The following is a 16,722-nucleotide window of genomic DNA, read 5'->3' on the forward strand; positions in this document are numbered from 1 at the left end:
CACTCCCAATTCAACATTGATTTTCCGTTTCGTTTTCCCCGAGTTGCCGGCGGAGTTAACCTCGGAAACGAATCGCCGCAATCAGCTGATAAACGCGTATTTAACTTACGGATTTACTCGGTTCAAGAAGCTCGATCCAGAAACTCCGCAATTAGCGATTCTTATTATCGGGAATTATCCAGGATTAGCGGTCATTCTCTATACGGTCGTGACGCGAAATTGGTACGGCGTCGGAATTAGTCAAATTTAGCCTCGAATGACGCGTTTTCGTAATTTCCTTTTCAAAGAAGAGGAAGTGAACATTTCCTTTTTAAGCGTATAAAGATCCGCGCGGTTGAAGAGAAGGCGGGAGGGCAGCCTGTTTGTCTAAGTCAGGGCGCAGACTCTGTCCCCGCTTCATTGGCGCGCTGGTCGTAGCGTGGGCTTAGTTCCCTTATAGTACCTCGATGCTAAAAGCTCCTGGAAAAGGCGAGAGAAAGACTGGAGAAGAGGAGAGCGCGGGAGAAGAACAGAAAGGGGAAGCGTTTCCCCAAAAGGGGGGAAATCTCCGGATGCCGGCGCTGCTCGAACTTGGAAGACGCAACAGGGTCGTGCACTCGTGCAGCCAGCCCAGCTGAGTGGAGTCAGTCGGAGCCGGCCAGCCCCGCGAATTGACTCCGCCGCGGAAACAATCTGTTTTTAAACTCCCCCTCTACAGCTCATCCCGCACCTATACGCGCTCTCTATCGCCGCTACAAACCCGCTAGTTTTCGGGGCGGACGTTTTCAAACTCGGTACATTTGCCAAGATACTCGCTAGCGCGCTACACGCGTCTAAACGTGGCTCGGGATAGACACTCCGATAATTTTGTTTTATTTTTAACGGCAATTTTTCTCCGGTATCTTTTTTGGCGAATCTTTTAGTTTGATGGATAACACGTCCGGGGTGAGCGCTTCGGTAAACCGAGAAATCCGCGCATCACGTCGATTACCCGGATAAAGGATATTCTTTTTAGTCTCGGTTATCCCTTGCCGTCTCATTTTTTATCCCTCAACTCTTTAATTCCCTTAAATCCGAGGAATGCGGATAATCGTCTGCTTGAGTTTGTTTATATCGCGGGTTTACCCAAATTCTTTTACGATTTGGGTGCTGTTTCAGTTGCGACTTAAAATTATCAGGTGAAATTGTTACGGTCAGAAATGAAAGTTATTGTAGTAGGCGGGACTCGTTTTGAGATGATTATTAGGCAGGCGGAATAATATTAGAAACCATTATCTTAATAGGTTTTTACCGAAGAATAGTAGTTTCGTCTCGGCAGGCGCTCCTTATCACTCGGATATTATTTTATTATACCGAAACCTCCACCCATATTTTCGTTGGGTGACATTTCCACAAAGTCCGGATCCCCCTCGTTGGTTATTTTTTTTTATTCGTGCCCGCCCCCTGGCGTCGTCGTTATAATGAAGGAATGACGTGCCCTCTATTAATCGTCATTGGAACTATACTAAGTATAACCTTGTTTTAGTTTTTAATCGACGGACGAGTCATTTCGGTCGAACACGTTCTCGATTCGCGGCGGTTTCGAACCTCGGTCGTCTAATTAACTAAGTATCGCCGATTACTCGGTTCGACTTGACACACCGCGTGGAATTACAAGAACACCATGATATTAAGGATATGTCTTTCTACCCAGAAAATATTCGTTTTCTTCGTTAAAGAGAGCGGTCGGTGGCGGAATTGGCTAGATGTCTCGACGCTCCAAGTGGGGTCGGCCCCTGGTGGCGTTGCCCAGTTGCGACGAGGAAGGGTCGGTCCCGGACGAAGAAGAAGACCCCGAGGCTCCGTTGGAAGTTGTGGCCACTGAACCCAACCGGACGTCGCCCCCGAGGCGGACAATTCGTCAGCAAAGAGTGAGCTCCTCTCAATCGGTGGAATTGGACCACTTGGAGACCATCTTCAGGAATTGCAGAGGCAGATTCAGCAGCGATGGCGAGGTTGAGTACCATTTCGGAAGGGGGACAACCAATGGTTCGGAAGCGCCGAAGAGTTTCTACGCCTACGGGATTCAAGCGGATCAGTCCAACTTGCTCGGTGTGCGGAGTTCGCTGTCCAAGACGCAGACTTCGAGGACCAGCCTTTTGGGCCGTCCCATTAAATCCAGACACAGAGATCCGAGGTACCGGAAAGCTCAAAATATCCTCTACAACTTCTTGGAAAGGCCCCGTGGATTTAAAACGTCGTGTTATCACGTGTTTATGTAAGTCCGTTGCGTATTTTGATGGCTCTATTATTGTTGGGGACTTTTGTTTTCTTTCGCGTTCATAATTGTCGCTCGAAAATGTATTTTCAATCTTGACGTTCGTACCATGTTTGGGTTGATTAAAAATAATAACACTTTACAACGACGGATAAACATTTATTATATTTTTTAAAACAAAAATATTATATTTTTATAACAAAAATATTATATTTTTATAACAAAAATATTATATTTTTATAACAAAAATATTATATTTTTTAAAACAAAAATATTATATTTTTTAAAACAAAAATATTATATTTTTTAAAACAAAAATATTATATTTTTTAAAACAAAAATATTATATTTTTTAAAACAAAAATATTATATTTTTTAAAACAAAAATATTATATTTTTTAAAACAAAAATATTATATATTTACAAAAATATTAGATTTTTAAAACAAAAATATTATATTTTTTAAAACAAAAATATTATATTTTTTAAAACAAAAATATTATATTTTTTAAAACAAAAATATTATATTTTTTAAAACAAAAATATTATATTTTTTAAAACAAAAATATTATATTTTTTAAAACAAAAATATTATATTTTTTAAAACAAAAATATTATATATTTACAAAAATATTAGATTTTTAAAACAAAAATATTATATTTTTTAAAACAAAAATATTATATTTTTTAAAACAAAAATATTATATTTTTTAAAACAAAAATATTATATTTTTTAAAACAAAAATATTATATTTTTTAAAACAAAAATATTATATTTTTTAAAACAAAAATATTATATTTTTTAAAACAAAAATATTATATTTTTTAAAACAAAAATATTATATTTTTTAAAACAAAAATATTATATTTTTTAAAACAAAAATATTATATTTTTTAAAACAAAAATATTATTTTTTAAAACAAGAATATTATATTTTTTAAAACACTTATTGCCTTTTTTAAAACACTTATTGCATTTTTTAAAACACTTATTATATTTTTAAAACACTTATTATATTTTTAAAACACTTATTACATTTTTAAAACACTTATTACATTTTTAAAACACTTATTACATTTTTAAAACACTTATTACATTTTTTAAAACACTTATTACATTTTTTAAAACACTTACTATATTTTCTAAAACACTTTAATAAGTGTTTTTAAAATATTATTACTACCATGAAGTATCCGTCGTTGTAAAGTTTTATTATTTTTAATTAATAAACGTTATTTTTTTTATTTATAGTTAAGCTGTTTTAAATAGGTTAGTTAAGGGAAGCGAAAAACAAGTTTTAAAATCTCTTACTTGAAAAACTAGAAATTCCTATAGCTGAGGGCGTGATATAAATAATAAGGACGAATTCCACATCCATAGGAGTAAGTTTAATCCCACCTGTGATAAACTTACAAGTTAGTGTGGGGGTGCCTTATATGGTTTTTTTATCCGGATGGGAGATTCTAATACAATTATAACGCCTAAGTTTGAGTTTTAGATCAATTAATCTTAGTGTTTTCCTTTCGTCTATGTAGCGTTGTTTTTCAATGGTTTATGCAAGAGAAGGGGATCTATTGCGTAAAATTGAAAGAAATTATTATTAAATAATTATAAATGCTATTTGTAATATTGGATTGAAGATTTATTTTGTAAGTAATGGTTCTGTTTACCTGGTTATTTTTAACTATTGGTGTAATATTTTCGCGTAGACTAAAACCGCGAATTCCGAAACCTTTGGAAGAATGGTTGGCTAGGCTACTTCTTTTTAACCCAGCAGCTAGAATTAGTCAGAGTCGTATGTCATAAGACTAAAGTAGAAGTATTTAAGTTGACATTCGAAGTTTGTTTTTGTAAGAAGTATACTGTGTGTAGGCGTAGACTCTCTACTTTTCGCCCCACTCTGTCATTTTTGTAGCTTATCGCGGCTGGGAGCAACAGCTGGTGACACATTACCAAATGAAAAACTACCACAAATCTTCATTTTATCTTCTCTCTTTCTAATAGGCAGAGATTGAGCGCGCTGAACAGAAATGTACACTACGTGATTTTACAAGTTTGGGCTACGTCTAAAAGATGCTTAGCGGAAGCCTATGCACGTTATCGTTCAACGTGTGGGCTTAATATCTGAAATATAGTGCGGGGAATGTACGTGGATATGTGTGGGCGCTTGCGTCTGAGAAATTGGTCTTTTAATGGCGTAACCACAATGGTTCTTCCCCACCACCGCACCGTCACCACCGAGTACTCCTCGCAACGCGATCTTCGACTTTCTTCAGCGCCTTTTCTGGCTCAAAGCCAACGTGTGATCGTGGCGGCGGCGACACTTGTTGAATCCCTAACTCCATCCTCCCTCCCTCCCTCCATCTCTTTCTCTCTACATCCTCTCTTATTTTCGTTTTTTTCTTTTCTATGGTCTTTTAATCTTCGCTTCGTCTTGACCCGGATTTATTTTTTCGCTGTGACTAATAGGTCTCCTCTGGATAACGTTTCTGATACCTAGATTTTCTATGCCATCATAACTGTGAGCTCTTATGAAAATGGTAGATCATATTTGATTCCAAAATTAAATTCAATATTGGGTAATTACAAATTGAATTTTTTATTTATATTTTATACAATAGGCTTTTTAATAAAACATCATTCTCCAAGGAAATTGACAAAAAGTAATATATCAGAGAGCCAAGACCCGCAAGTTACTGTTTATTTGGTGCTTGTTGAAATAATGGAAACGTTTCACCGTCCTGTAAACAGAAAATACAGTAAAAGCCTCTTTTTCGTTCAAGCTGAACCTTTCTGTTTTAACAATTACATAATTGAATTATATTTTTCTTATTAAGCCGAACCTTCCTCTAGTGCTTAAAATAATTTTGATAATTCTAATATTAATAGTTAACGAGATATAAGGTCCTAACTAAAGGGTAGTTTGGGCGCTTGCCCAACTTGTTTATCTGCGGGGGTCAGAATTAAAACGTAATAACTTAATTATTTTAAAATTTAAAATTGTCAAAATTATTTTAATCACTAAACAAGAGGCTGTTCTACACTTAAATATTAATTTTATAAGTTGAAATACGAAATTAAAAGAGTTCAGCTTGAAATAACGCGAAAGTAGACAATGGCCACAGTAGTATTCCCCCTTAATAGGTCCAAAAAAACTTACCTTGTAAAAGGAAACTCTTGTTGCATACCGTACAGGTGAAAAGTTTCCATTATTTAAATAAGCACTATATAAACAGTAACTCGCCAGTCCTGCCTCTCGGAAACATTTCTTCTTGGCGATTTTCAGGAAGAGGTTTTATTGAAGGGCCTATTACAACGTATGAATTTCACCTTCCAAGTTGATCAAAATTACTAGTTCCAAACAAAATTGGATGTGTCTTTTTTCCAGTTGAATACAAATTTGAATATTGAATGAAGCGTAAGTAATATTATAACAATAATTATGACAATTAGCAAATATTATCAACAGGTTAAATACACTTTTACCAAGGACGATAAGTGTCAGTGTCGAAAAAATGTTTGCACAGAAAATGGGTGTTGAAACAATGAATTAAGGTGATCATTGGTAATCAACGTTTTTGAACTTTCAAGTGTTTGTTAGTGTAGTCTATTGACCGTAAGTACGTTAAACTAACTATATATATTGGGGTTATAATAACATAGCAAATTAAATTTAGTGGTGTACCTCAAGCGTAGATTATAATTGAAGGAGTCACTCTGAAATAACCGGGTATAGTTGTTTCGGTGGTTTAAATATTAGATTTAGGCTATATTTAGAGATGCTCCTTTTATCTCACTTGGTTTCGGAAATTTCCGTGTTTTGATAGTAATAGTATGAAATAGACTCCTTGACCAAACAAACATTTATATATTATATTTGGGATTGCAAGATCAATCCGAGCCAAATATAATTTAGCGAAATGATGAAATTGAATTACAACTTCATTAATCTTAATTTCGTTACCTAAAACTGAACCAAAAATAAATTAAATTTTGAAATAGTTTAACACAATATTATATTATTATTTTTATTAAATCATTTTTTTCCCCAATAGCTATTTTTATATAATAATGGTTTTCCTTGCATCATAACTTATGACGTAAGCAAAACAATTATTTGACTCGTAAAATAATAGAACTAGCGACTCCAATACGCGCTCTTAGACTTGTAGAAGTAGGAGACAGTGACGTAAGAGCTACAATAAAACCAGACGGTCACGTTACATTGTAAAAAGATCTTTTTCGCTGAGATGTTAAAATTGGAGATCTCATTTGGACAGATCAAAACACGACCTTCAATATTTATATCTCCGAAAGTTTTCAAAACGCGGGCAAAGATACAAAATACATTCCCATTGGTCATATTAAAAAATGTTCGTGTTTCTGTAATCGGAAATGGCGAGTATATACGCGTGTACCGTTCCTCCAATATATTTCGCGAGCAAATTGAATAGACCAATTTTCGGAATGCAATATCTGGCTTATTAAACGAGAATAAAGCGAGAATCTGGAACGTGGTTGGGCTCGCTGATTTGCCTCGAAGCTACTTTCTTTTCCATCTGTCCTGTACGTCTGTCCCCGGTTGGTCCCTATATCCTTTAAGACCCGAGGGGCCATTATAAGTTGGAAATTTCATAGAAATTCCTTTTCTTTCCTTCATACGGATTTCGCCCCTTTTTTTTCGTAACGTATTTTCTCCTGTCTAGATTTCTTCCGCTGAATTTCCTCGAATGTTTTTAGAGAGTATCTCTGCGAAAGCGGTAGACAGTACGGCGTAATATTCTAGGCCCCTTCCAGGGATGTATAGAAATATACGTATCCTTTTCTACTGTTTTTAGATTACATTTTATTTTTTCATTCCGTATATTTATGGAGGTGCGTTTCGACCATTTTCGCGGTCCGATAGTCGTTTCATGCCATGTGTGTCCGTAAAGTTTTCTTATTTTTGCTATTTTCAAATACCTTACACGTTTTTCTCAAACTATAAATAAATGGTCATTCTCTATTTTTTTTGGTCTAAAAGCTACAGAGTTCATTGACCTTTTTTTAAGATAATGGCAACACATTAAGCCCAAGTCATCTAGCGACTTATAATGCATTTACATTTCAATTCCGTTCAATTCAGTTTATTTGTAATTTTAGGAAATGTAATACATCAAGTTTTTAGAGGGCCAAGTCAAAGGCGACTTATAGCCCTCGTTAAATTAAAAGTTAATCTCAAAAAGCAATTATTATATCAGGAACAAAATGATACAAACGAGATAAAAATAAGTAATAACATGTAACAATTAAAATGGTTTGAGTCTATTTGATCGATTCTCAAATGATCGAACGGGTCCCATTTGATCGAATTTCCATTTGATCGAAAGCTACTGTAGGGTAAAACTACTAGTTTTTGGGAGTAAATCGAAAAGGCAACGGTGCATACGCGCCTACGGCACGCGTACATCTTAACCTAATCTAACCTGATCCTATTTATATATATCAAAAACAACGGGCCGTTATCGTCGATGTCATAAAAAACTCCATCATATAGTGTATAAAGTAAAAATATCTTCATCTTTGTGGCTTAATACAGTTAAAGCAATGAATTACATGTATTCCATCATTATTCCTTCTGCACTTAAGCAATGAATTATTCCATCATTATTCCTTCTGCACTTCATATTGACATTCGGTAAAATAAAAACATACCAACTGGTACTATAAATATTTTTGAATTCGATCAAATAGTATTCGATCATTTGAAGGTTCGATCTTATGAAACAAATGACAAATGGGATTCGATCAAATGGAATTTCGATCAATTGCTACGTATAATGATCGACTGTCGATCACATATTTTTCGATCAAATGGACCAACACCGTTAAAATGAATAAAGGAAACGAACTTAATGGTTATCAACATCAAAAATTAAAAAGTAAAGCTTCCGATTAAACAATTTATCGGCGTTAGTTTAATACCGAATCATTTTCCATGATGTAGTGTCTCAACTATGTTTTTAATTTGGTTATGTTAGGAATTTCGAAAATTTTATGGTAAATCATATTAAAATTTTTAACCCCGGTCTAAAAAATAGATAATTTTTTTTTCTCGGTTTTACATTGTGGTAATTTTATGGGGTATTCATGCCTAGTAACAGACGGCAAATTATTTAAAGATAACAAATTGAGGGCATTATTTTTGATAGTTTTGAAAATAACCAATATACTAAAAAACCAGTATAGTTGCTCAATTTTTAAACAGTTGGCCGGGTTACAATGCGTAGGAGGGTGGTGGCTAGCCATTCACGCCACGCGAGCTCCCTACACTAACTATTACCGTTAACCTCTAAGTTTTTAAGGAAAGGGGAAACCGAAGAACTCGGGGGGAAAACCATTAAACCAGTGCAAACTGAACGTGGAAGGAGTAGTTCTGAGTTTTCACCCAGTGCCACAAGTTGGGATCGAACTCGGCTCCTCTTGGTGCGAGGCGAAAGCGCTAACCACTCCGCCACCCCAAATGATTTAATTTTGTATGTTCATGATAATTGTGAAGTAAAATTTAGTTAATATTTTCTTTGAAACAGCTTCCTATTTTTTTTTATCATCTTAAGGGGGAAGAATACAGTAAAAGCCTCTTTTTCGTTCAAGCTGAACGTTTCTGTTTTAACAATTACATCATTGAATTATATTCTTCTTATTAGGCTGAACCTTCCTCTAGTGCTTAAAATAATTTTGATAATAATAATAATAATAATAGTTAACGAGATATAAGGTCGTAACTAAAGGGTAGTTTGGGCGCTTGCCCAACTTTTTTTGCTCCGGGGGTCCGAATTAAAACGTAATAACTCAATTACTTTTAAATTTAAAATTGTAAAAATTATTTTAGGCACTAAACAAGAGGCTGTTTTACAATGAAATTTAAATTTTATAAGTTAAAATACAAAATTAAAAGAGTTCAGCTGAAATAGCGCGAAAGTAGACAATGGCCACAGTAGTCTTCCTCCTTAAAATTATAATTTTTGTTTTAATAAAAATCTACAGTTATGTTTTGCGGTTAATTGGACCAATGTTCAGATCTAAACTGTTTTATATAAGTGAGTGGGCTCTGGAAAAATGCCTAGGGCTCTGAAAGATTCGAAACCAGTCGTCTTTCTCACATTTTTAATAGATAATTTTAGAATAGGACGTATATTTTTAAAGATTCTCATTAAAAGTGGAGGGAGCCCTTGGGCTTTACACGAGGGGCAGATTGATAACTTGATTAGTAGGACAACCTCGTATGATTAAATCATAATTAAATCTGTTTAAATAAAATCTGCAGTTTTCGCTGTATAAATATTAAAAATTATAAATCAGGATTAAATCTGATTAAAAAATTATAAATCAGGATTAAATTTGATTAAAATAAAAACTGTAACCTTAGCCGTATAAAGATTAAAAATTAAAAATCAGGATTAAATCTGTTTAAAATCAAAACTGTATTAAGATTAAAAATAGTTAAACCATGATTATATCTGATTACAATAAAATCTGTAGCTTTGCTTGTATTAAGATTTTATAATGATTAAATAACGATCAAATTATTAATCTTATTAGGACACCCTGTAAGAGAGTGATCTGCCCCTGGGCCCGTCTTCATTCTCTTTGGTACGCCTTGTTTTATTTTCGTTGATATTGAGAACTGTCTGTTTTGAGGGTGGCGCCCGGGGCAAAAGTTATTTAATCCCTGCGCTCTTGGGGCCCTTTTTTATTGTATCCAAACAAAGAAAAAGAGTGCCCTCGAGCGGGGAAGGGGAGAGATGGTTGTGTTTTATCATTTTTTGTTTTCTCTTCTCTAAATCTTTAATGCAATGCTTCTTCGAAAGAAATGAAACTGTTGAAAACCTAGTCGTCCACCGCAACTCCGAACTCCCGATGACTTCGGTACACTCCAATATGTTTCGGTAGTGGCGATCACGTAGCCTGAACTCTCTCTAGTATATTTTATTTTCATCCGCGAAGTTACGTAGCGTGTATCTATTTCGATATCTAGCTCTTGAAATTTTAACGCGTAAGTTACGTATGAAAGGTAATGGAACAGCTTAATCCTATAAATATTTTGTATGTTTTTATCGCGTAATCTCGCTTGGGCTAAAGTGGAGCTCATTTCTTTCGCTGCGGGCTGAACAGGCAACTCGAGGATAAAGTGCTGACTGGCATCTAATATTTTCAATACTGCCATAATTGTTAGTTTCTTTCAACCAAGAGTAAAAGTGCCTTGACGAAAGAAATTGTTAGTAGGTTTCATTATTTATTGAAATAGTTCTTACGATTGTTAATAAGGAATGGCGTTACGAATATTAAAAGAAGTTCCGATTGACGTTTGTATAATTAATATGGGGCAGGAATTCATAATGCTACTCGGAATGATCCATCTCTTTTCATTCTTTTTAAAGTGGCCATGAAGGGGGGGGGGGGCACTTGATTGGAACTATGTTTTCTTCTACAAGTCGCGGTGCAATTTCAATCTCATTCACGAATTTTTCAATTTTCTTTAGGTATGCTATTGTCCGTGGCACCTAGGAGCAACAAACACAGCACCCCAGCTCCTAGGTGGCACGGACGTGGCTCAACACCAACGAACCGAGGATTTTAGGCTTAGCTTAATTTATTTAATGTAGAAAAGAACTGAGGTAGTTTCCGAGAGTTTTACGTTGATATTTTGCGTTGCCCTTTAAGTGGCGCTCTGAACCTTTAAGTTTCGCTATTTTGAACTTGCATGTGTCTACAGTGTTAAATTAGTATTATTTAAATGTACTGTAATCACTGACATCTTGTTACTTGTTTAAGGTTAAGTACATTGAACTCTTTCTACAGTTTTAGTGCATTTGTTTGAAGGAAATATATGTTATTCGATATAACAAATAATTTGAGGATGTAAATTGGTGCTCGACAATAACTTGATTACGTAATACCAAATTTCAAATGCCCGATATACTGAGAGTTAAGATTTAGTCAAGTATTTCTCGATTGACACACAGTTAAAAATGAATTGAAGATCTCATTTTTTTAGACTAATATCCAAATATTTAGTGTTCTACTTTCTCTAATAGACTATGCTATGGCAGTTAAAATCTGGTGGTTTATTACAGATGTTATTACGAATTTTATAATTCAATCCTTACAAGTATAACCTCTTACTCGCCGTTGCCAGTTTATTAGCTTACAATTATCACGCTATCGCGAATCTGTGGCTAATGAACGCGTTAGTCTCGCTAAATCCGCAAAGCGCGTCAATCGCGATGACACGCTACGCGTCTCTAGTCGATTTTTTGTGGCTCATTTTTCTCACTAGATGTCGGGAGTTTCCTCTTCGACAGTTTTCTCCCTCAACCCTTCCATTTTCCTCTTTCTAATCTCTCGTTCCCGCTGGATCTATTTTTATCCACACTCTCTCGGAGTCCCCGCACCTTGAGTCGCAATTTTTTTTGCATTTCGCGAGGTGCCTCGCGCGTTTTCTCAGCGGGGGCTTCGGAAATATTTCTTCTTCTCGGCCGTTCATATTTCTTCCAAATCCTTTTCTCTTTTTCTTGTGCCCGGGTGACTGTAATTAAAATTTGAAGCTCTTTCCTGCGCTTTTTTCTCTCGCACGTTGTTTTTTGTAACTGAAATTGAAAAAGAAATGTAATTACGTGCAAAGCCTAAGATGTTTAATCTCTGGTTCTTAAATTTAAGAAATTAAGGACTCTTTTCGTCCTTTTAATGGGATACATATTTTTCTAAGATTAAATTTTCCTTGGAAATCCTTGAGTTAATTTGTGAAATAATTTAAAATGTTCCTATCGTTTTTTCCCAAAAAAAAAACTGTTACGGTTGCAAGGATGATTTAGACGAGGGGCAGGTCACTTCCATTTTGGGTGCGTCTTAATCGTAGTAAAATGATTAAATCGGGGTAATCGTGATTAAATCAGGGTAATCAAGATTAGAAAAACTAATCACGATTTAAACGAGATTTAATCATTCTAATCATGATCTAATCTTTTTAATCAGGATTTAATCATTTAAACGAGATTTAATCATTCTAATCATGATCTAATCTTTTTAATCAGGATTTAATCATTTAAACGAGATTTAATCATTCTAATCATGATCTAATCATTCTAATCATGATCTAATCATTCTAATCATGATCTAATCTTTTTAATTAATCACGATTTAATCAATATAATCGGTCGAACAGATAATTTTTCATTAAAATCAAAACTAAAGTACGATTTAATTATACTAATCACGATATATTTTTTTAATCATATTTAATCATTTTAATCAGATTTAATCATTTTAATCAGATTTAATCATTTTAATCAGATTTAATCATTTTAATCAGATTTAATAATTTTAATCAGATTTAATCATTTAATCATGATTAAATCAGATTTAAACATTCTAATCATGATTAAACGTGCTTTAATCAACTTAATCGTGATTAAACGTGCTTTAATCAACTTAATCGTGATTAAACGTGATTTAATCAACTTAATCGTGATTAAACGTGATTTAATCAACTTAATCGTGATTAAACGTGATTTAATCAACTTAATCGTGATTAAACGTGATTTAATCAACTTAATCGTGATTAAACGTGATTTAATCAACTTAATCGTGATTAAACGTGATTTAATCAACTTAATCGTGATTAAACGTGATTTAATCAACTTAATCGTGATTAAACGTGATTTAATCAACTTAATCGTGATTAAACGTGATTTAATCAACTTAATCGTGATTAAAGGTGATTTAATCAACTTAATCGTGATTAAATTGAATTTAATCAAAATAATCACAATTAAATCTGATTTAATCTTTTGAGGGGTGCGTCGTTAATCAAGGAAGTGACCTGCCCCTCGGTATCAGGTAAAGATTGTTGTTTATCATAAAATACTAGCTAGTAAATATCCAAGCATTAACCATACTTTCACAGAGTTGATTTGAGTATTGCAATAATAATTCATTTAATTAATAACGAAAATAAATTAAAATCAGTTTGAACTCCAAAGTCACTAAGCCTAACCCGAGCTCCGTGTAGAATTTTTGTGGAAATCTTACTGGAAAATGCAAATAGTACAGCCAACGTTTTGTTTAGTTTTAGCGAAATTGGTGGTGGGTGACGTAGAAATAATTTATGGGTAGGCCTATTCGCTATTAAATTTATAAAAAGGCCTATTCGCTATTAAATTTATAAAAAGGCCTATTCGCTTTTAAATTTATAAAAAGGCCTATTCGCTTTTAAATTTATAAAAAGGCCTATTCGCTTTTAAATTTATAAAAAGGCCTATTCGCTATTAAATTTATAAAAAGGCCTATTCGCTTTTAAATTTATAAAAAGGCCTATTCGCTATTAAATTTATAAAAAGGCCTATTCGCTTTTAAATTTATAAAAGGGCCTATTCGCTATTAAATTTATAAAAAATCCTATTCGCTATTAAATTTATAAAAAGGCCTATTCGCTTTTAAATTTATAAAAAGGGTACATTTTATGGAGTCGCTTAGAACCACATCTCAAAATTCGTTGTTAATAGACGCTTAAATAAAACCTGTTCAACGATTTGTAGTTGCCTTGTTAATCAACTATAGATAAGACCAGGGCCAACTTTGATGACTCTCTGATCGCGCAACAGCGCGTTATCAAAGTTGGCCGTTATAGGACTATGGCAGATAGGAGCAACAAACACAGCACCCCACACAAGGAGAATGCAATCCGTCAAAAGTCGCGTATTTTCTTGTGTACAGTTTTTATACGCTTTAGCCTCTGCTGCCATCGGAAGGGGGAAAATTCGGAAATTGTCTTCCCCCTTTCCGTAAAAACGTTCAGTGTAATGGTTTGGCCAATGAAATTTGTACACAACACTGCGTTAGCGTGTTTAAAGGCTAGCTGCGTTCTCCTTGTGTTTGTTGCTCCTAGATGGTAGTAACCGATGGAGGCTGATTTTTCGGAGGTCACGAAGTCGGTAAACGCTTCGTTATAAAACCGTCAATCAGTAAGCTTTCAGAATTCGAATCTAGAGTACCGAGTTCAATACTATCTTTGATTATAGATAGTCGCTTAGAATCACACCTCCAATCCGTTGTTAATAGACGCTTAAATAAAACATGTTCAGCGATTTGCCTAGAAGTAGTAATAATTGTAAAAGCGTTATATTTTAACGCGCACGCTGCTTAATATTTCAATATAGAAGGGCTCGTTCAATTTCGCACGCGCCTCCCGAAAGAAAGAAAAACGCGAGCGCTATCAACTTTTATCCAGTAACTCGCACATGCGCGCAGGGGAGGAAAGAAAAAGAGAGCAGCATTTATTGAAACATAAATTGCATTTTTTCAAGTCGTTGCAAGTCTATAACTAATATGGTTTTTATGATAAAAATGTTCTTGTTGAAATTCTATACCTCTTAACAATAGCTAGAAAGTTGGTTGAAAAACAAATTGGTAGTATTTTTACAGTAATGATGGGGAGTGTGGTGGGTTGACCGTCTCAAAGGCTTTGTTTTTCTCAATTTTAACAAGATCTCTAATTACGATTCACCGCTATAAATACCGCCTACGTTCGCTATCTTAAAACTATCATTTTACTTTTTCCATTATAGTCAGGATTGGCAAGAACCAGCCAGACTGGTTTACAATAGAAATATTGAAAATTTGAAATACTATTTATTTCAAATACAAAATGTAGAATATAATACTTTGCATTTTTTATTTCAAAACGAAACTAAAACTTAACCTTCACTTTTTGTCGTCTGCTATGTTGTGTTACGAAATAATGAGGGCGAGATATAAGCAATTGGGGGATCTTGAAATTCATTTTTCATTTGAAAATACGCCGCCATGTTAGGGGATAAAAGATTAAAAGTAGGTAAATAAGCCTGCTTTTCCTCACAATTTAAAGTTACTGTAACGTGCAAAAAAAGTAATTTTAAAATCTGTCAATTTGACCATTTTCGAAGTAATAAGGGCTAGATATAAGCAATTTGGGCATTTTTTTATTAGTGTTTTTTTCCGGTTTTAACTATACAGGATTTTATTAATTTCAAAAAAGTGTTTTTTTTTCCAACCCTGATTATAGTCTGTAAAAATAATTAGCAGTTCTCGAAGAGAAGAGTAGAGAGTTCGTGACCTTTGTCATTTTAGACCATCTCAATTTAAAATACGTTTGTGTCGTCTTAATTTATTTGTTCTGACTGCTCAATAATCTCCTTAATGGATAGATTTGAAGTAAATTGGATTTCAAAGTTCTAAAGTGAGCCTGCCAGTGAAGACGCCAAATCGAAGGGTAATCTACTTTCAGTCGGGCATCAGGAGACAAGTATAGAGTCGCTGGAATAGAAATCTAGTCCTGGCTGAAGAAGAGAAAGGAGCGCGCGGTATAATTAGAGTAATTATAGTGCCGTGATTGCCGCGGAGTGCTGGCAATCGGGTTGGCCCTCTGGCTGCTGGAATCAATTGGCCAAAGCGGCGAAGGACTTAACGCGTCCGTCGAAGGTCAAGCTTTCGCTCGTGGCCACGTAGAGCCTTCCTCGGAATGTATGAGCTGGCACCCTTTTGATTTTCGTCCGCAATTGCAACGCGTAATTAGTCTTCTTTTATAACTTAGAGAACTCTAATGACTATTCTCTAAATTAACACGGATAGTGGCGACCATGTTGGATTTCTTTTAAAAGATTTGCTCATTGTTTTCGTTGTTTGAAAAAATTAAAGACTTTTTAATCTAGCCTATTTGTATACACAGTGCTCGTTGCGTTGCCAAATTTATAATCAACGATGTAGCGTAATTTTTTTCTTTCTTTGCCAAGTTCCAGTCGGTGACGCTTTGTAATCTATAGGGTTAACGCGCTTAAAGTGGGCGTAATCTTATAGTATCATTAACCCAGAAAGAAATCTGTTCAATTTCGTTTCGCGTCTTCTCTCTCTAGAGGGCGCTATGCGCTAGTCACGCTTAGACGTACTTCGTGTCTCACGAAAATGTCAAAGTTGACGGGGACCAACGTGACTCAATTATCTCCCGATAGAGTTTCTGTATCGAGAAATAAAGTTACTTTACCCCCGGAGAACGCGATAGTCGCGACCTATAGATGACGAGTGCTAAGGAACACCGACTCTTTTTCCTATTTACCGCTGTCCGCAAAAAAAAAAATGTCCTACGCTACCTAAGAGGTAAAGTCAAGCGACTCTAAAAACCCCAATTTGAGGAAAGAGTATTTACGAATAGTGAGTGTGTTTGGACTCGCGAACTGAGACCCATCTTCTAGGAAGCGATACATTTTTACACTAAATCATTCAGACTGTTCTAGTGGCGAGATAAATTCTAAAACCACGAGAGGATTCCACACATTTCAAACATTCGATCTTTAAACATTTAAAGTTATTTACATTTCATTTGAATTACTAAATCATTCAATTGTAAGAGAGCGGGTAATTTCAACGACCGGACACCTCTCGGGATCGTGACAAAGGCAAACGGTACCAGACA

The 16,722-nt window shown here is 34.7% G+C and overlaps 1 protein-coding gene across 3 annotated transcripts in view; it reads left to right on the forward strand.

Moving 5' to 3' along the window:
• Nucleotides 1-16,722, forward strand: part of KCNQ (KCNQ potassium channel) — a 317,124-nt gene that overhangs the window by 163,599 nt on the left and 136,803 nt on the right. For 2 of the 3 annotated variants that reach the window (XM_090176880.1, XM_090176882.1), the window contains exon 1: nucleotides 1,386-2,236. The exons of the other annotated variant lie outside the window; for it this stretch is intronic. In XM_090176880.1, coding sequence (XP_090033006.1) covers nucleotides 1,725-2,236 — 512 coding nt within the window. In that variant the 5' untranslated portion in view covers nucleotides 1,386-1,724. Of the gene's footprint in view, nucleotides 1-1,385; nucleotides 2,237-16,722 lie in introns of those variants that run through there. 3 annotated transcript variants of the gene reach the window in all.

This window comes from Leiobunum rupestre, chromosome 6 (genome assembly GCF_980474605.1).
Source record: "Leiobunum rupestre chromosome 6, qqLeiRupe1.1.hap1, whole genome shotgun sequence".
NCBI lineage: Eukaryota > Metazoa > Arthropoda > Arachnida > Opiliones > Sclerosomatidae > Leiobunum > Leiobunum rupestre.